We start from the raw sequence: 20598 nt of genomic DNA, 5'->3' as shown, positions 1-20598 counted from the left end.
GTTAATCTTCAATTTCCCTCCAAAGTGTACCCATGGGAGCTGCAAACCTACCTGGATTCCAGCAGGATTGATTAAATCAAAGGCTCCTACTGTACTAAACACAAATTTCACTACTTTGTTGAAATTATCATCACCAATACTCCAGGAAGCATCAGTCAAGAATACTATGTCTGCTTTGGCACCTCTGCATACTGAAAGTCCAAGAAAAGGAGCACTTAAAATACATCAACCATATCACCATGAAATAAATATTGCTTCAAAATTTGAAAATTCGAGAATGACAAATATTCAGCAAATGTCTACTACCACACATTCAACCTGGCACATGACTTATGCTCCACACAAAAACATTTATTAAAATATATCAAAGAAAATGCCAAGAAATGTGAAAGAGTCCAAGAATAAAATGTAAATGTTGTAAATTACTTATTTTTCCTGATCAGCTACCATAAAACATGAATTGTCTGCTGAAAGCAGATAATCTCATAGACTTTCTGCAGAGCTGCAGAATGTCAATAATTTTTTTCCCAAAGGTTTGCATCTTGCTGTTCTAAACCAGGAAATGCTGAAGTCTACCAAAGCTCTAGAACAAAGGGATGACATTAGGAAAGGTCTCAGTCTTCATTTCCCTAAAAGGCTGTCCTAGTTTTAAATCCACTTAAAGTTATAAAAAATGGAGGTAAACTATGAAGAAGTACAGCAATTACACAAAAATATTGAATAATTCTAGAAATAAACATACCATCCCGAGCTGGAGGGATTGTGGGAGGTGGAGGAGGGGTAGGTGGTGGAGTTGGTGCCTCTGTAGGTTTGAGGACTGAAAAAAAAAAGTTATTTTATTCTACAGCAGAAACAAGACAAATTCTATAGTTAAAACTTAAAGTTCACAGTATCCGTTACCCACCTGTATGCTCCCTCATAGAGACAGGAGGTCCCTCAAGGTTAGGGGTCTGAACAAAGACAGTAGCATTGTACTCTGTGTCTGGTGAGAGGCCAGTAAAACAATGGCTTGTTTCTGACCCACGAATTGTGATTTCCTGTCCTCTGGAACCTGCCAAAAAAAAAAGCCCAGCAGAAAGAAAGTTAGAACCTATTGCTTCCCTTCTAACGTATGTATGCATAAGTGTAGAAATGAAGAAACTTCTTAAGAGGAGATTTGGACAGCACTCTTATTCTTGTCCCTTAACAACCTTTCTAGTCCAAAATTGTGTGGTGATTATGAACCCTGGAGCACACTGGAGAGTACAATTGCAGCCCACATGTGAAACCAGGCTACTGGTAGATGTAGTCCACTTGACAATAAGCAGTACTCCCTCTTTGCAGCTTTTTCACCACTCAAGAAAAACAGGTTATGTTCAGAGCTTTAAAACTCAACCAGATGTATCATTAAGGCTGGTGCTTGCCACCAATCCAAATAAGTGGTGCTATCACTGACATAAGACAATTATGTTTCTAGAAAATGCAAAAAAGAGAACACACTTACCATCAGTTGGGTTTAGCTTCAGTCTGTAGGATGTTGCTGACCGATGAGGTGACCACCGGATACAGAGAGTATCCCAACCCACTTTGTAACTTTTTAGGTCAGTGACATTCAAATATACTGTAAAAAGAGAGAGACATTTTTTTCTCTGGAAAATAGTATATAAGGGGTGAAATGAATATTATATCAGCAGAGCTGGTTTGGAACTTGATTTTTAAAAACACTTGCAGAAAGAAAGACTAGTTCTAGTCAAATCTCTTTATTTTACACCCTACAGATCCCCACCTAGCTATTTGCAAAGGCCCCAGATCACATAATGGGTAACAGCCCATTTTATGATTTTCACATGAAGTTGATTTCTTTACAAAATAATAAACCTCCAAAAATAAATCTGACTCATATATATAGCAGCATGAAAAGATTTACTTAATTCATCATAATTTAAGAAATTTTTATAAGTTTCTTAGCTGAGGTCATCATCAAAATCACTGGACATTCCTATGAGGTAAAAGCAAAGTATCAAAAAGCCTAGACCTGCTTAGTAACATGGTTAGATTCTGTAGTACCGTGGAGACAGGTAAAGATTGACTCCAAGTATGGCTTAACAAAATTTTGGGAAATAGACTAGAAAATTTTATTTCATCAAGTCATTACTTTAAAATATATTTTCATTACTCTTTCCAAGATCAGTGTTTTTAAGATCTACCTCATGGAAAGATGACAAGTTTTCTTCATGAAAAGATGCTCAGGCTTCCTAGCAACCAGCCATCAAAATCTTCTCTTAATCAACATTATCTCATACCAGCATATGTATCTAGCATGACTACAACAAAATTGTTCTGACTTACATGTAGTGCCTTGATCTGTCAAAGGTATGCTCATTCCAGAATCATATTGGGCATAAACATTCACATCATAAGTAGTACTGGGAGACAGATTATGCAAAGTGTAGGAAGTCACTTCTCCCACAAAAAACTCCCTGGGCTCATTTGAACCTTGAATCAAGGAAGCATTAAGAACAGAGAAAGAAAGAATCATGATTACATGACCTACAAAACTGTTCTGTCTCTCACACGTCAGTAAATGTTAACCTCATTTTTTCTAAAACAAAGCCCATCGATTTCTTAAATTTTAGCATATTACAATGTTGCAAACAGAACATACACATAGTTTTACAAACTATTGTGCAATGTTTGTGATCAGCTTCTAGAAAGATATGTATATTGTTTGAAGGCCACATAAAACAAAAGTTCTGCTGGACATTAATACCCAAATACCTGTCTAATATCCTCTCATATACACCAGTTCATAGCCTTAGAAGGACAAGAGGTATTAAAGAGGCTAAAAACAAATCAAGTCACTGCATAAAGGTTAATGCAGTGACTATACAATTCAATCTCTGTAATGGAATGTCTGAAACTGCAATTGATAGTTTGTGTTTACTATAGAATACTAATCATAAGACTTAAGTTTTCATGAAAATTGGTAAACAGAGGAAATAAATAGATCCTTTAACACAAAATGATACATATGATTTCTACTCTGGTCTGCCATTAGCTACTCACTGTTCTGAGAGTGGTATACTCAGAATGAACAAGTTTTCTTACCCACAGGCTTGTATACAATTTTATACCCAAGAACAGGGGATGGTGAAGGATCCCAGGAAACTCTGAAGCGTGTATACCATTCATCAGTTATATACATATTTTGAGGAGGAAGCAGGCCAACTAAAAAGAAAGAAAAAAATCCATTCTAATTAGGCAAGTAATTGTTTTCTATTTTTAGAAATGCAGATTGTTACTCTGCAGGTAACAATCACATCAAGGACATAATTAACTTAATGAAACTTTTACAAGGTTGAAGTGTTCAAGGAATATGTCTTAAATTTTAAAAAGAATAATCAAACTGTAATTTGAAAACTATATGAAAACTATAATTACCAGTTCTGCCATTTCCAGTCAGTTGTCCACCGTCTCCATCTTCGTACACAGCAACAACAGTAATTTTATATGGTGTATCTGATTGTAGTGGTTGTAGTATCACATTATTCCTTATGCCAGGAACTGTCGTCTAGAACACAAAAGAAACAGAGGTAAACACATTCACATTCTTGCAACTGATCAGTAGTGACAGTAGTTAGAAACAAAAATTTGTTCTGACATTTGGCAAACTATGTTTTCTGTCCAACATAGAAAAAGTCATTCAGGATACCTTAAGGGTTATAGCCTATAAACATTTATCAGTATTATTGAATTACAAAATACTGTGGCCATTACAAAAATGTGAATCAAATTGATTCTTCAGTCCCAACACTCACATCAGACTGAGTTGCTGCAGTTCTCCACCAAGATTTCAGTTCTCTTCCCTCATAGAAATATAGAAGTCATAATGATGTGGGGTTTTTTTCTTGGCAGAAACAAATTATTCTGAGAAGGAAGCTCTAAACATATTGACATATAAAAATGTCCCTATTTATGCGTCACTCAATCTCAACTTCCTTATGCAACCATGCACTATTGCTCCCTTCTAATGAAAATGTAGGTAAAAACCCAAAAGTGATCCTGCTCCATAAGGAAGATATAAAGCACTGAAACTAAGAGAAGTAACTTGAGATATCTCTCTCAAAAGTACATGCCAGTCAGTACTTGCTATGCATACTTGATTATAATTTTCAGTTGTTTGAGACTTGCTGTTTTTATGGATTGTCTAATCTTTTCTGCAAAGAAGATATGTGTGTTGACAATATGTGTGTCCAGATTAATGAGTCCAGTAGGGAATTTTCAAACAGTGAATTTTCAGCATGTGCTATACAGTAATATAAAAGCAATAAAAATGTCATTTTGACTGGTGGCAGTTGGCAGGAATTCTGTCATTGTCCTCTATAGGATCTGAGCTTAGCTTTGTTATAAATACTCTGTGAATTTTATAACTTCAGAATAACTTGTGCTATCATTAAGGTGCAGGAAATGAAACACACTTACAATTCATACTGAAACTTAGAACTACAAGTTAGATGCTGAATCAAAGTTACCATTGCTGTCTTATTAGACTCTGTCAATTCTCTTCAATTTATGAAATGCAGACTTATGTTTATTCTGTATCCTAGAACACTGACTTTGAAATGAATACAGTATGAAGTAATAGATGGCTATTCAATCCATCACACTTCAATGAAATGCCAAGAAGCAGATTCTGTTCGGAATCTTCTGATTAATATGTGACTCACATATTTAACATTATTTCACAAACATATTTGATCAAGAAGCCATGTATTTTCTGTAGCTTCAGGGGGAAAAAAAACCCCTGTTTTATATAAACCATGGCTTCCTAACATTGACAGCAATGACCAGAAAATCCACAGAGCCTGCACACTGTACTACATGTAGAACACGTCTTGTTTTTTCTGTAGCTTAAAGAACTGACTGAAAACATCTCAGTGCTTTCTAAGGAATTACAGAACTTACATATTCGTCAATAGGGTCTCCCACAGTGGGTGAATAAATGATTCTGTACTGCTGAACTGGCCCATCAGCATGGTCCCATTGTACAGAAAGGCTATTTGTAGTCTCATCAAATACTCTCACATTCCTTGGACCACTGCGAGGCACTGAAGAATGAAAATACAGGTTTTACAGGCCATGATACCTCTAGATCAGTGTCACCTTCATCAATTCAAATTTTGCCCTGAAGCCAAAGTCAAGGGCCCTTCCTGATACTCTGAATGCATAAATACACAAGTCAATGATCATGCAGCAGTGCCTGAAGATCTTAAATAGAAAGAGAGCCAAACTGGAGCAGTACAGAAGGGAGAGAACATCCAGATGTGCAAAGTGAGCATCTACACACATTCTGCTTCTCAAACTCCTACAGACAAGTATAACTATAGCCTGTCACATCTTCAAGTTTTAGATGAATATAGTGATTTTACAGGGAAAACATAGAGGAAGCAAAATTATTGTTGTGGACAGGTTCTGTTCATGTTACTTCTAGTGTGAATTTTAAAGAATCTAAGCATAACCCAATGAAGATCCTATGAGATAAGTTGTAACAAGGAGATTTTGGTGTTTAGGTATCTGCAGCAAAAAACAAACAGCTGGGGAGGCCAACACACAATTACTATGTCAGACACCAAACATGAAGCCCTTTTTTTCTATTAACAACTAATTCTACCCATCTTAATAGGTTATTTCTTTTTTACAAAAGATAAATTGTTATTCACTGGTAATTTGATTTTGAAAAGAACCTTTTAACTCTTACACATTCAAATTAAGCTTATTTCCCAATTGAAAATTACATTGCTAATTATTCAAGTACCACAACTGACAGACAGCATAGCAAATATTCCCTCACAGAGGCCTATAATTGCTGCAGGCATAATTCAGATGCATTAATTCAGAGTTGCACTAAATAGCTTACATAATTTGTAATTGTAACTCATTTTATACATTCTTCACACACCAGTTTTGATGTATATTTCACAACACAAGTAATGTCTCTTACATGTTCTTCCCTGTGCTTGGCTTGGATTTCCCTCTCCATCTGCATACAGAGCTACAACATTTATTGAGTAAGCAGTGTCAGGAGTCAAGCGCTCCAGAATCACATCACGAGTGTTGCCTGGCACCACAATCTAAAACAGAAACAGCAAGCACCTATATAAATAAAGTTTCAGCTTATACCATCTTTTTTTAGAAAACAATTTGAATGAAATATGGAAAAATTAGAAACATGACCATGCTGCACACTGTCCAAGAAAAATAACATAAATTTAAAATAAACATGTAATATTGAAAAAAATTCAATAGCAGTGTAAAAAGAACAAATAGTATAAGGAGCTCTCATTCTGCAAGCACAGTTGTTACTTTTTACATTTTAAATTAAAATTGTCCAGAAAAAATAGGAGAAGCATTCGTAAACAGAAACTAAAAAAGTAATTTCTGTCGCAGCTTACTATGTATAAATGACATAAAAAGTCCTTATAATTCCTTACATAAAAACACCTTCATCTACATGTACAATATGGGTGTTCATCTTACATTAGTACATTCATGGTCAAAACTTTAAAACTGTGCTTATTTCTATAGAAATCCAAAAATTCTTACTTCACACCTGGAGAGTACTGTTTTACCCATATCCAGATTTCACTGCTCACCAACCCCCACGAAACAATAATGATTTAGAGTAAAAAGATGGCATCTGGTTTCATAAATACACAATTTCTAATAAATATTTTTTGTCTCTGACTCTATTGAAAAAAAATTATTTAATTCATATTTACCTGCAATATGATAAAGAATATTCAATCATCAATACAGAGTTTTAAATGAGAGAGTCTTATTTCTTGTTTCTTTCATTTTACCAAATTAAGCCTCTATTAACAGTGGACTAGACTCCTATAAACACTGTGCTTTCCGCAGAGACTCTCCTGGGCAGACAGTTGGCCTGAGTTTACTATTATTTTTTACACTCATTGAAGGAAGCAATATTCTCTACACACATTTGACTAATAGTATAAAAGCTAAATTACTTACAGATTCTGATGGCCTTGGGCCAGACAGTGGAGCATAATTAATTCTATATTGCTGTACTGGACCTGGAGCAGGTTCCCAACGGACATTCATGCTGTTTGGTGTGGGATTGTAAACGTGAATGTTTCTTGGTGTTCCTCTCTCCACTAGATCAAGGATAATTTAAATTAAGTTTTACAAAGTTGCTTGTATAAATTCTATTTCTAAATGAATTTACAACAGTGCTCAAAAGAAGCTGAAAAGCACCTCAGCCCAAGATAAACACATTACTTTTGTTAGCCTAAAATTTGCAAAGGTAAGAATCTCCATGTTCAGTCTTTCCAAACTTCCATACCAGGCAGCAAAGTACATGTTTGTATTGCAAATTGAAAATATGATCATAACACTTTGTTTTCCTATTGTTGATCAGATATGTATGAAAAATGACCACAAACTACACATTTTAGGCCAAGCTGACATTACTAGCCCAAACTTCCTAGAAAATTTTAAGTACACACATGGACATAAGCATGAAATAACACCAATATTCACTCTTTGTTCACAAGTATTTCTACTAGCACTACAATTAAAATGTTACTGCTCTGTGAAGTAAATACTAAGTGTGCTGCACAACTTTTGGAGGTAAGCTTGCCTGAGTTAAGTGGACTGAAAGCCTCCACACAAATAAGCAAAGGAAACAGAATAAGTTACAAAGCTGCAAAAATAACTTTTAATGTAAAACCAATTTCTAATGATCTGAGGCCATTCATAAAAAATCTTAACATTTTTTTGAAAAGGGCTATTTTACTTACAGGTGCGTCCAGTGTCAGAGGTACGTCCACCATCCCCCTCTGGGAAAACTGGAACCACAGTTACAGTGTAAGGTGTGTTGGGTTCAAGAGTCCTCAGGATGACATAGTTTGTATTTCCTGGTACTGTGGTCTATAAATTTAAAAAGAAAGGGTCAAGAAACTTACAAAAACTTGCCAAAAAATAGTTTAAGCTTTCACTTTATACTCCCCTACTATATCTAATTTCCAGCCTGGATGTGATAAAAACTTTACAAAAGGTGAAGCTTAAAATAACATGGTTTGTGGTATCTTCTAGAACAACTTTTCAAGAGGATTCTCAGACTTGATACAAATGAGTTCCGTGTGCTCCTATGTAGCTCCCTTACAGCTCTCGCCACTTTTGGGTCCAGATCCTGCTCTGCTAATGAAAGTAGCAGAATCTGCAGTGATCTCTTTAATGACTACTATTTAGCAGCTCAGAGGCATTAAAATATCACTTTCTAAGTTTTAAAAAAAACCATTCCATAGCACTACAACATGCTGATGACAAGAAATATAATGAGCTCATGTTAGGAAATAAAACTCCACAGCACTTAAGAATATTTGTCATCAGTAGCACTTTAGTTGCTATTGAAACAATGGCATTCATGTAGGACTCATTTCATGTGCACATTGAATTGCACTGATGTAGAAAAAGAAACACAGCTGGGAAACAATATTTCTCAGTCTGCAGCAAGGGTTTCCTATTTTCAGGATTCTTTTAGCTCTTTAGTAATTAAATAATTTTGGGAGATTAGAATATGGATTTTTCTGCTTCCACCAATACCATTGAAGCCTACAGTTGCATGACATCTTAGCAGTAAAGATGGGTAGAAATGAAGTCTGCCAACTTTATAAGCTTTTGTACACCCTGAGGTCAGCTTTGCATTCACACACAGTGCCCTAGGGATAAAGAAACAAACAAACAAACAAACAAAAAAAACTGTGTGTGGTATGAAATCCCATGCTAAGAACTAATCACTGATGGCCTACTATATGAAACCAAACATCTGTAATACATGTGGGAGGAACTTTCATGGAGTTACTGTGCATTTTTTCCAGGGGGGCTATGAACAGAAAAAAAGCCACTGCATAGGCAAACAAGACCTAGTTCCCCCAGCAGCATTTCTCTCACCGCCACCATGAGCTGTAATTTATCTGAGATGGTTAGTGAGATCCACATGAAGAATTTACCATTTCCTCTGCACCTCCAGCTGTAGGTCCATAAAACACTTTGTACTGGCGAGGACTTCCTTCTGCATGATCCCATCGAACATTCAGAGTACTGGTGGTTGGGTCATAAACCAGCAAGTTCTTCACAGTGGTGAGAGGTTCTGAAACAGATCAATAAGATGTCAGAAATGTGGAACCCTATTCTCTTTGCTGTCAGATCAAACTTCTGTAATGTATCCTCAGAAAATTTTAAAATAGGTTTAGTAGCTCATGTTAAATCTTTTTTATCTCATCACTCAGAATCCATCAGCTTTATCCAATACCACAAACAATGCTAGTTAGAAAAATTTATTTCTGGACACTATTTTGAAATTATGCAATGAGTTAATTAAGATTTTTTCTTCATTCCTCACCAAACCCATTGCTGTGTCTGTCTTTCCATTGCAAGCTCATAATTGCAACTGGATTAATCATTTTATAGTTATATAATTATTTAAGTAAATACATTTAAATGGGTTTTATAACTGGAGTGTCTCTGACAGCAAATCACTCAGAGATTTCTATAGCAATATCAAAAGAATGCATTAATATAAAATGGTGGAGTCCTAAAGTGCACCTATGAAGGTCAGCCTCTCAATTGAAGGTGCTTAAAAGCACCTCACGTATATGTGAGTAACATGCCCTCAGATGCTTTAAGGTGTTTACTAAGTTCTGGCATAAAACAATTAAACAAATTAAAATGAGGAAGAAATTCCATAATAAGATTAGGGTTTCTCTCAGCTGTAAAAACTGGGCATCCAGTCATAGGCAGTGGTGCAGGGCTTCTCTACACCCAGTAGACTGACAGGTGTTCTTACTTCAGGACTTGAAAGCCACCAAAGGAAAAATGACGAATACAGATGGGATGAATTTAACCACAAGAAAGTTTTCTCAGCTCTTCTGAAAAGCAATACATTGATATTGTCCTGTACCTAATAAGAAGACCTGGAGATGTTACTTACTGGTTCTGCCTCGTCCTGTCATTCTTCCCCCCTCACCGTCTGGGTACATTGATGACACAGTAATTGCATATGGTGTGTCAGGCTGCAGCTTCTGTATCACCACACTGTTCTGTCGTCCCCCAACAGTAGTCTGTGGCAAAATAAAAGGAAAATATTAAAATCCCTTTTATACTCTCTCTTTTGTGCTTATTGCTACAGTGAAGAAAGCAAGCATTTGATGCAGAGTGGAAAACACTGTGATGTACAGTGTTTTCCACAATCGCTACAATCTTCGTGTGACTGATACTGACAGCAGACATTGAGCAGTAGTAATATTTAGTACATATTGGTTTTAGCAAGTTTAGCAAGCCACTATTCTTTAAAATCTCCAAACTTGAATACAGCCACAATTGTATAGAAAAGCCCAGTTCGGTACCAGCACAAATTATATTGTTACTCCTATCATTCTTTGTACTTTTAAGACTATCTGCACATTTTCAAAGCCTATTCAGCTAACACATTCAGCATAACACTTCAAATGATCTGCTGATGAACTGACAACGAACAAGCATTTACACATCTTCACATTTCATAGCAGTAGATTATTTTAATTTACAAGCAGACTATTTTAACTTACAATCAAAGGGGGTTTTTGTACTCAAGTGTACAAAGCTCCTTTCAAAGCACAAATGCTTTTATCATCCCATCATGGCTGCCTCTACATTTTAGTATCTGATTGCCTTTCAAAACCTGACCCTAAATGATCATGATGGTCTCTGCAGTTCTGTGTGGAGTTTTTGCAGAGCTTCTTTTCTGTCTTCAAATCACCTGTGACTCCTCTTGGTGCTGAGGCGATTAAAAGTCAGGGCAATAAAAACCCCCAAGAAATTATATTTTAAATACTTTGGTAGGGCTATTCAACTTCCTACCCAGCACCTACATTTTAATAAAATATCAGAGTGGCAAAAGAAGACAAGGAATTGTGATCATATGACTGCAAGTCATTTGCAAACAGACATTAAATGCCATGAGCAGAATAGGGGAGTTCTCTGTTCTCTCCTCAAAAAGAGGTGTTTTCTCCAACTGCCACTGCTTGACTCTATCCAGATGTAAGCAATTAAGTCTATTAACCATATTCTTTGCACAGATTTCAAGAGAATTATCATAATTCCCTTTTTACTCCACTACCAGCAATTAATGACAGATGTTAATTAAATGTATTGCTGTTCCTTAGTCCTCTAGCGATTTCTCAATAAAATTGTGTTTGACTGTTCAATATACATTTCAATTACCTCAACCCAAATGCATGTTGCTCAGAAGAGAGTTAAAATGGGTGTGTAAATATCCAACTGGTTCTAAAGTAAATATTCCTAGATATACTTCCGAACATGAGTGATCTCCAGTTACAGAGGCAAGCTGAATGAGTGTGGTTCTCATCTGAGACTGTTCCTCTGACTCATTTGACAGTAACCACAACAGCCTCCCACTAAAGAATAGGGCATTTTTAAGTAGCACACACTTCTGATAAACAGCCTGACTGAATTACCATTCCCAGGCTGTATTGCATAGACTGCCAGTAGCCAAATGCATTTGTGCTGACAGCACAGGGAAAGCTGGCTGAAAAATGAAAGTAGTGTCTCTCCATAGCATTACAGCTTCTCATCATATAAAAGAGTTGAAAATACCTTAAATACTTCATTAGCACATGTTTTGCATGTATTTTTCTTTACAACTACTACCTCTGCATGTTTATCCTAACCCTAGAGTGGTGAGAGAGAGTCTCAACTGTTCACAGCATGTTCCATGGCAAAGTCTTCAGGTAACATGGAAGCTACACTATGAAAACAATGGAAAACTCAGGAAAGTAGTATGATACCTCCTATTATTGATTGTCCTGACACCTCTGAGTGATTTATTCCTCAGCACACTTTATTTTAGTTTTGTCCATGTTGGAGTTTATGAACTCAAAGACCTTTTCCAACCTAAATGAGTCTATGATTATGCAATTTTTGAGAAAACAAGATGCATCCAAAATTATTGCTGCTCAATTAAGAGTGTTCTATCTTGGATTTGAAAGGGGAGAAAAAAAACGATGGGAGTATACACTTATTCACTACAAATATAAATCTTCATGTAAAATATAATTAATATATACAGTGTTGTGTTTTGAAAAGAAATTATTCCAATAGATTACTTTACAGAAGGTTGCATTTAAGGCTGAATAACTTGAGCACTTCAAAATTAGTTACCGACTGTTCAGGGCCATCCCCACTGATAGGCTGGTAAATGATCCTGTATCTCTGCACTCGACCACTGGCAGGATCCCATTTGACAGTCAAACTGTGTGAAGTTGCATTGTACACCTGAAGGTTTCGTGGGCCACTCTTTGGGGCTGAGAAGCATAATAAAGAAAGGAATAAATATGTAGCTCACCAAAGGGCAGAGACAAACACTTCATTCTTACTTTTAGGGCTACATGAATGGCTGATCAAGAGCTGAATGTACTGAGTACAGGGGAACATAAACTGTAATGTTTGTAAAATAATAAACATGTGGTAATCTAGTGTTTAGTATTCTTCCAAATACCCAATAATATTTATTAAATGATCTCAGCTTTTTAATGTCAACATTCGTCACAGTTTAGAAAAAGAGAGCTATGAGTTTCCTTCAATAAAATGGTACCTGAAAATTCAGATTCTTACCTTGTGTAGTGATAGGTACCAAGGGTACTAGGAAAAAAGTAGAAAGAATTTTCAGAATTTTTATATGTGTATGCCTTCTGTTTCAATAACTATGAAAAACAACATGCAGAATCCCTTCATTTACTTACATGTTCTTTCACTGCCAATGAGCTCATCACTTTCTGATTCATCAGGATAGATGGCAGTAACTGAGACATCATATAACGTATCTGGATTCAAATTTTCAAAGACCAAACTATTCTCTTCCCCATTTAAGATAGTCTTGTGAAGAAATTTAAAAAAAAGGGAAAAGATAAATAAACAAAACCAAAACATACAAATTAAACAGGAAACAGAGTGGGATATAACTGAGTTTTTACTCAGTAACATCATTGAACATGCTGTAAGTATGTGTTCTACACATTCTCACTGAATTTCCAAGTTATAGACCATTTATCAATTACACTTCTGAGTTTAAAAATACACCCTCTGAGGTACTGTTCACAAATACATAAGGTGGCTGTCTATTCTTACCTCCTGTTTTTCTCCCCTTCCATAGGGCCCCCATGTTATTCTATATAGAGAGACATCTGGAGCTCCATGATCCCAAGTACCTCTGAAACTATTCGTGGTTATATCTGTGATTCTGAGATTGACTGGTGCTGGCACAGGCTCTATTGTGAGAAAAGGAAAAATGTTCCACAAAATGTGACTACAAAATAAATACAATTAAATAAAGGAATTACTCAGGGAAATAATTTAGAAGATTATGTAGAAGTTTCATCTCTCAGCTGCCATCTTCTAATGACTACAATCAAACACTGTAGTATCACCCAGTTGACTTCACTAAGCAAATTATCTCTCATAAGGTCACATCACTAGGTCATTGTCTGATAAAACAGACCTCAGCAGAGGTCACAACTCACATGCCTACTCAAAACAAATGAAGCCCTGGCTGTTACATTTTGGAGTTATATGGAGTGAATATGAACTCCCATAGACACAGGTCAAGTTCCTGTAGGAGTCTCTCACAAATCTTAAAATTCTTTATATAAGCCAAATAAGTCACCACTTATTTAGAAAGAATTCACAGAGGTTAACTGTAGGTTAAGGAGGGAAAATATTATAGCCACTGGGAAGGAATATGTAAATAATAAATTTGAAATAATTTATTTGGCAGACCTTTCCTCTTCTTTCCTTACACACACATTCATACAAAACCACAGGTACAGAGCAAAGACTAACACAACAGCAAGCAGGAAATCTCACAAGCATTTTTAAACACATCAGACTACCAAATGAAAAATTCAGAAGAAAAAACAAGAGAGAATATTAATGGGTTTTTTTCTTCTTTTTCACACCAGATGGAGGAGCAGTGAAAAGGTAAAATTACTCTTTTCTATTGTAGCCTTTCTGGTTAACTATATTCTTAAATCCTAAGCTTTGGTCAGGATGAGAACTTCCTTTATAGCTGCTTTCTCCTTTCAGTCTGGCACATCTCTTACATGGAGATCAGCTCTTACAGCTCGTGCAGCTCCATTTCCTTGCCTTATTTGATGAGGTTACTCAAACACCACTTTTATGACTCTCTAAAAGTAAAGGCTCCTTTAGCATCCCATGATGCAAAAACTCTCTTGGATCAGAGGCGGGATTGTGTCTCTCTAATCCTCTAGTACATGTCCCACCTTCTTACTCACTTGCCTAGATTTCTGCAAGACTTGCTAAACCTTTCCTCTATCGTCCTTACATTTTCCTATCAATTCTACACCTACACTTCTCCTTCAGTCTTTAAATAGAAATAGCTTTGCTTCAGTGGCTCTTCACCTCTCTGCAGACTGCAATGTCAGTGTTCACTGCAGTAAGACACAACTCATCTAAGATTTCTGCATTTTATTATATTGCAAATAATGCTACAAGTGCAAATAAAGTATTTCTCAGATTAAATTAGAACTTCACCTAAACTCAATAACATATTGCAACACACACCATTTAAATCAAACAGAAAGCAAAAACCGCCACAAGAATGATTAGGAAAACTTACGAGTGACAGCTTCTGCATTTGTTGGTATGGATTCCCCTTCATCATATACAGCAACAACTTTTACATTGTACAGTTTTTGGGAGGAAAGGTCAGAGAGAGTAATGCTGGTTTTGAGTCTGTCAAGTTCCACCTAAGAATAAAAATAGTGACTTAAACGATTGTAAATTGCTCTATTTCTTACTCTGCATTTGGTGTAATGGCAGAAATTCCTGCACTGAAAAACAAAGTATTCTGCACTAAGTTTTACCATTTGCTCTTAAATTTACACCTAAATATTGAGTGTTCTCTACTAATTCCTTTGAAAAACATATTATATCAGATACACATAGTTCTTGTGGATCATTCAATAATTTATTCCTTTAGAAACAAGGAAGAACCTTTGGAAAATTCTGGTTCCTTTAAAATACAAACTTAATTCTCCAAGAGCTGATTTATGCCTAGCAGCAGAATTAAGGAAAACTTTACATAACTAAAAGACATCTCTAACAATGCTCACACATGTTCTGTCAGTAGGTAAAGAGCCTAACATATCTTTATTTCACTATCCTGTCCTCTTATTTGTAAGCTGTTCTTACACCTTGGCAGAATGATATTTAAGCAGAGGGTAGAAATGGCTATTTACCAAAACATATGAAAATTCTCCAGTCAGTTTAAGGATTTTTTCCTCACTGGAGGAAGAGGAGGAGGAAGAAGGGAATACCCAAGAAATTTATCTTGTTCTCATTCAGTTTCCAAGAAGTCCATACACTTTACCGAATGCAATCACTATGAACTGATGTTCTTTACTCTCACTGGTGAGTTATATGCTACCTTTACTGTTATTTTAATAATCTAGCTTCTCAAAATAAAACTTTCCTAGCACTTTAAAAATTTTACCTCCTTTACATCAGCATCATCAGCTATTTTGTATCTTAGGATGTATTTTCGAACTTTTCCTGGGGCAGGATCCCAAACGACATTCATGGTGCTGTGAGTAACATCCTGAATTGTTAAACCTCTGGGTCCAGGCAAAGGTACTGTAAAAAAAATGATAGTAGTAAGTGAATGCTAGTCATAGCAGAGGTATAGGTCTCTCACAGATGGAAGTGAATTGTCTTCATGTCTTTCAGTTAAATTCTTTTCAGTGAATGGAGGCAACTACTTTCTGGCAAGTTCATTGTCCTGGGTATTAGATGAGAGAGTTCAGAAGCTTATGAGCAATGAGCAAAATAGCTATAACCTATAGTAGTTTCACCTTTGTAACTTATGAGCACAATACTTCCAGAAGTATCAGAGATTAAGACCATAATGTTTGGAGACAATAGGCAGTTTTCATCTACAGTTAATGGTTTAAAATTTTTAAGGACATAAAAGTAACCACGCTGCATGCATCCAGACCAGAAGCATGCCTCTGCCAATAGGAAATGTTTAAGGAAAGGTATAAAAAAGGAAGCCATTTTTAGATCTATTTTTTTCTTAATATAGCATGTTTCTTTAGTATTCTCTATGCTTAAGAGGATGTCTGAATTTGGGAACAAGGTTTCTAAATTAATACAGGCAAAATTGAAACCTTTTCATAATACTGTGATCTTAAGATTTCCTTCATTATTCAAGTTAAAAATTATATTGTTGCCCTTTTAGTATCTGGATCCTTCTCATTGAAATTGGCTTTGAGGCCTTCAGAAAATGTGTGTTAGAAAATGCATAAAACATGGTTAAGATGGTCTTCTAAATGAAACAGATTATATAAAAACTGTTGCATGAAATAGAATTAAAATTAGGTGTTGCTGAAGCAATAACAAAGCAAAAATCAAGATGTCCATACATGTCACTTCCTGAGTGGTGAGTGGGTCACTCTGCATATCACCAAACAATACGTAAGCTGTTAAAGTGTACTCGGTGTTGGGGATGAGATCTACCAGCTGCACCTCATTCACTGATGGTCCCACACGCATCTGCACATGAAAAATAACACACCATGTTTAAAAACTGAAGAAAGCAATGGCAGAAAAGCAAACAATGATTTAACTTCAAGGGAATTTTGTTTGTGAGATTCACAGTATATTTACAGTTTCCTGACTGATGTCATTGTATACAATATCCCAGTAAGTTCACTGCACTTTAAGAAGTACATGCCAGTCTTTTGACTATTATGGTAGTCTAACATTTTTACTTAATTTATTTTTGGTAGAGTACAGGTAATAAAGACAAATTCTCTTACCTCTTTCTCTGTGGCTGGGACTGTAGCATTCACAGGTTCATATGTTAACAAATAACCAGTAGCTCCATTGAGAGGTTCCCATCTCACTCGCATGTAAGTTGATCCAATGTCATAAACATTCAAGTTTCTAACTGAAGAGATTGGCACTGTCAAATACAAAATATATATTAATTTATTTCATTCAGCTTCTTAATACTTTGTATCACAGGTCATATCACTGAGAATATTGCACATGGGTATTAGGGCATGTTATGGGTAGTAGAGAGGTGATCTGCAAACAGTGGTATTTAAATCCTTAGTTTAAGAATGAGGTAATGATAATACTGTTTTGAATGTGGCCACAGACATTTTACATACACGGCTAAAACTCTTACAAGTTTGCACTGGAACATTTTAATCTTGTAAAAAGCAACATTAACTCACTTGAAAATTCTAATATGAAACAACATGATCTGTACAAAAAGGATTGGGATCTGTACAAAGAGGATTTTTGTCCTTTTTGTTTTCTATATTTCTCAAATTACTCAAGAAATGAAAAGTTTCCATCAAACCCTATGAAAAAGTAACACAGACTTCATAAAAATTATATACATTTTAAGGATTTTTGACAAGCCTAATACAAAATAAAGAGGTGAAACGAACAGCAGACATTCAATATTATTAAAGAGGAAGAAGAGTCACCCTATGCTGCATAAGCATAAATATACCTGAAATCAATATAGACAGCTCATAGGAGAAATATAACTGAATTATAACTCATAGAAGTGGTATAATTGTGCTGAATTAGCTTTTGCTAATTAGAAATAATTCTTTCTGGTAGTAGCAGGAATTAATTACGTAGCATAAACAATTTGTTTATGATCAGATTTCAGGAATTTATAAACTCTGTCTTGTAATTTATGTCTGTTGTTCTAGTTTTGTACAGCCATGCTTTATGAGCCTAGAAAGAATCTGGGACAAATATTTTCTACCACATTGCAGTTTCACTTTGCTGAAATCTTCACGATAACAAGGTCTGGACAACCAGAGTAACACAATACAGTTTGGTAATTCAAATTAAATATTTTACTTCTGCTAAGAAGAAAATCCATAGTGCTGAAAGTTCTACTGGACAGCTCCCCAGGTGCCAAACTGGCTGTTAACATGTTATTCAAGACCCATTTCTAACTTACAAGTTGTTTCCCTGCCGATCAGAGGTTCACTGCTTTCATCTTCTACCACAGAAAACACATTAACCACATATTCTGTTTCAGGCTGCAGATCTTTCAGAACTGTTGTTCTTTCCATCCTACTTACATAAAACTGCAAGAGAAGCAATGTCAATCACTGTAAGAAAAATATGTTTGTAATTTTATCTCTAAGAAAAGCAATCATTCCTTTTGAAACTGCAGAAATCAATGACAAAGAGATAAGTCTAGTCCTAATTTTGTATACATTTTTTGTGACAATATAGCATTATTTTTGCAAAGCAAGCTGTAGGGAAATCTCAGACGGACACTTGTTTGAAATTGTGCTGAATCTGCTTAGCATCGCTTACAGTGCATTCTGATTTCACACATGGTTCACACTTCTATATCACTAAAGAAAATAAAGGACCAGGGAATAAAGGGCCACTTTGGGAAAAAACCTCAAAATCTGGGATAATCTAGATGGTTACAGCACAAGGCATTGGAAACACCTTGTAGAACATAAATGCCAGGAAGAAGTCAAATTGTAAAGTCAATGTGCACTGGAACAACAGCTCAAATTTTAATCAAAGGCCAACTCTTGAACTTTCCATGAGCCAAATATAAGATTTAAAGCCACAGTCAGAGATGGGATGTTCAGAGCTAGGTACACAGAGGCACCTAACTTTGTTCTTCTAAACATTTCATTTTCCTAGATACTATTCTGCTTGGTTAAAGACAATAATGAGCAACTCAGATTTCCCAGGACCAAGAGTTACTAGCCACCGGCTCTCTGTGTAGAGAAGTAGGAACGAGAGGATAAGTTTGATATTGTGCAATAAACAGTTTGGAGTCATATAGTGTTAATCTGAGCACTTATTACAACCTGTATCCCCCACCATTTTGTTCTCTACAAAGAAGGAAACGCATTAAAAGGACAGGGGGCCTACCCACGAGTATGGTCAGAAAATTTCTGGTGCAGACATATTTCAACTAATATATGACAGTGGAGTATGAAAATAAAGGAGTTACTAGAATTAGAAGAAAATTCTTTACAAGAAATATATTTTACTTCTGGATTCATGACATTAAAACAACCAAAGTAATATATATGCTCCTAATTTTTGTAATTTTGTGTAACATTTCCCAAGGCATGATATTCTTGACCGAAGCTGTTTTTACACCCTACTTGGCACAAATTCAGAATGATATCCCTGTGATATGGAAGTCCAGGGTTATACTGGACAACGTAAAAGATGAACATACAATACTAACCTGTTTGGGGCTACCTCCAGAGGTAGGATAATATTCAACTCTGTATCTATCAACACTCTCAGGAGGTGGGCTCCATCTCAGTCTGAAAGAACGAGGTGTCACTTCTGAAATAACTAAATTTGAAGGAGGTGGCAAATCACCTGCAAGAGCAAAGCAAATTAAAAAGATACTTATTTATCCTATAAGAAGGGGTGGATAGTTGCTTATATTTATTTTTCCTCAGGAATTCTTAAAACAACTGCATGAAGAGATAGCTCATATTAACACACTCAAGATAAAACAAGTTCCCTGTAATTCCTATTCTACCTTCTGCATCGGTTTCACTGAAGAACCATCAGCTAACATTACACACATGACACACACGTTTTTTCATGCTCAACTTTGGTTTTGGGGTGTCAGGCATTAATACTTGAAAAGAGCAGGGCTGCTAAAATTTTCCTTATTGGATGAGTATCATCAAAAAACATGCCACAATGAATAAAAAGCTGGCACACTAAGAAAGATACTTTACAATTCTGGGGAGAAAAAGAAGGCACATCCAGCAATGTCATGCTGTGTTAGTTATAACACAGTCGCTGTTGGAGGGAAAGGAAGGACCCCTGCAGGGTAGTCCAGGTGGTCTGCACAACTTCCTCACACCAGCAGCTGAAAAAACAGCCCACGGCTAACACAGTGTTCCCAAAAAGTAATAAAAAGGAACTAGCAGAGCAAGCACATAAATGGATAAAGAATGAAATAGACTGAAAATGCGATGTACCTGGACCTTTCACACTGTTACACAGATTCGTAGTTACATTATCAACAATGGTAGCCAGGAAGGAGAAATCTGCAACATTGTAAGCATGGATGTCATCTGGATCTGTTGCAATCTGCTTCAATTCATTTTCATCTGCATTTTTAATACCTTACAAGAGAAGAAGAAAACAAAACCTGTTAGAAATTAAGGCCATGTAGCACAATAACATGCAATTAAGTCCCTAAACACATTCTTCAAATAACCTTTTATGTATTTATGTATGTGGGCACTTCTCTGTGGGTTTAGCAGATGAGCAGGAGGGGGTTGCTGCAGGCCATGCCTTCATAGAGTACTTACCAATTGCATACAGCTCCACTCCCTCATCTCTGAGTTTTCTTGAAGGGGCGACTACATCATCTTGTGATTTGCCATCAGTGATAAGAACACCAATTTTGCGAGCTCTGGGCCTTAAACCAGCAACTGGTTTGAAGTTGTTTTTTAAGATGAAATCCAAGGCCATTCCTAGCAT

At 36.0% G+C, this 20598-nt stretch overlaps 1 protein-coding gene across 4 annotated transcripts in view; it reads right to left on the bottom strand.

The window, feature by feature from the left end:
• COL12A1 (collagen type XII alpha 1 chain) overlaps positions 1 to 20598 on the bottom strand; it is a 100046-nt gene that overhangs the window by 35864 nt on the left and 43584 nt on the right. For 3 of the 4 annotated variants that reach the window (XM_059842602.1, XM_059842601.1, XM_059842605.1), the window contains 25 exons: positions 20427 to 20591; positions 20091 to 20237; positions 19334 to 19473; positions 18065 to 18194; positions 16893 to 17038; positions 16497 to 16626; positions 15569 to 15708; positions 14693 to 14822; positions 13186 to 13325; positions 12801 to 12933; positions 12673 to 12699; positions 12220 to 12362; positions 9992 to 10121; positions 9012 to 9151; positions 7800 to 7929; positions 7012 to 7154; positions 5981 to 6110; positions 4945 to 5087; positions 3421 to 3550; positions 3088 to 3207; positions 2329 to 2475; positions 1484 to 1600; positions 905 to 1051; positions 743 to 817; positions 52 to 191 (listed from right to left, as the gene is read on the bottom strand). In XM_059842602.1, the coding sequence (XP_059698585.1) occupies positions 52 to 191; positions 743 to 817; positions 905 to 1051; positions 1484 to 1600; positions 2329 to 2475; positions 3088 to 3207; positions 3421 to 3550; positions 4945 to 5087; positions 5981 to 6110; positions 7012 to 7154; positions 7800 to 7929; positions 9012 to 9151; positions 9992 to 10121; positions 12220 to 12362; positions 12673 to 12699; positions 12801 to 12933; positions 13186 to 13325; positions 14693 to 14822; positions 15569 to 15708; positions 16497 to 16626; positions 16893 to 17038; positions 18065 to 18194; positions 19334 to 19473; positions 20091 to 20237; positions 20427 to 20591 (3263 nt within the window). The remainder of the gene's footprint in view (positions 1 to 51; positions 192 to 742; positions 818 to 904; positions 1052 to 1483; positions 1601 to 2328; positions 2476 to 3087; positions 3208 to 3420; positions 3551 to 4944; positions 5088 to 5980; positions 6111 to 7011; positions 7155 to 7799; positions 7930 to 9011; positions 9152 to 9991; positions 10122 to 12219; positions 12363 to 12672; positions 12700 to 12800; positions 12934 to 13185; positions 13326 to 14692; positions 14823 to 15568; positions 15709 to 16496; positions 16627 to 16892; positions 17039 to 18064; positions 18195 to 19333; positions 19474 to 20090; positions 20238 to 20426; positions 20592 to 20598) is intronic. The other variant, XM_059842604.1, reaches the window with a different exon arrangement.

Source organism: Haemorhous mexicanus, chromosome 3 (genome assembly GCF_027477595.1).
Source record: "Haemorhous mexicanus isolate bHaeMex1 chromosome 3, bHaeMex1.pri, whole genome shotgun sequence".
Taxonomy (NCBI): Eukaryota; Metazoa; Chordata; class Aves; order Passeriformes; family Fringillidae; genus Haemorhous; species Haemorhous mexicanus.
Note: the sequence above shows the minus strand (reverse complement) of the source record. Positions and strands in the feature narration are given on the sequence as shown.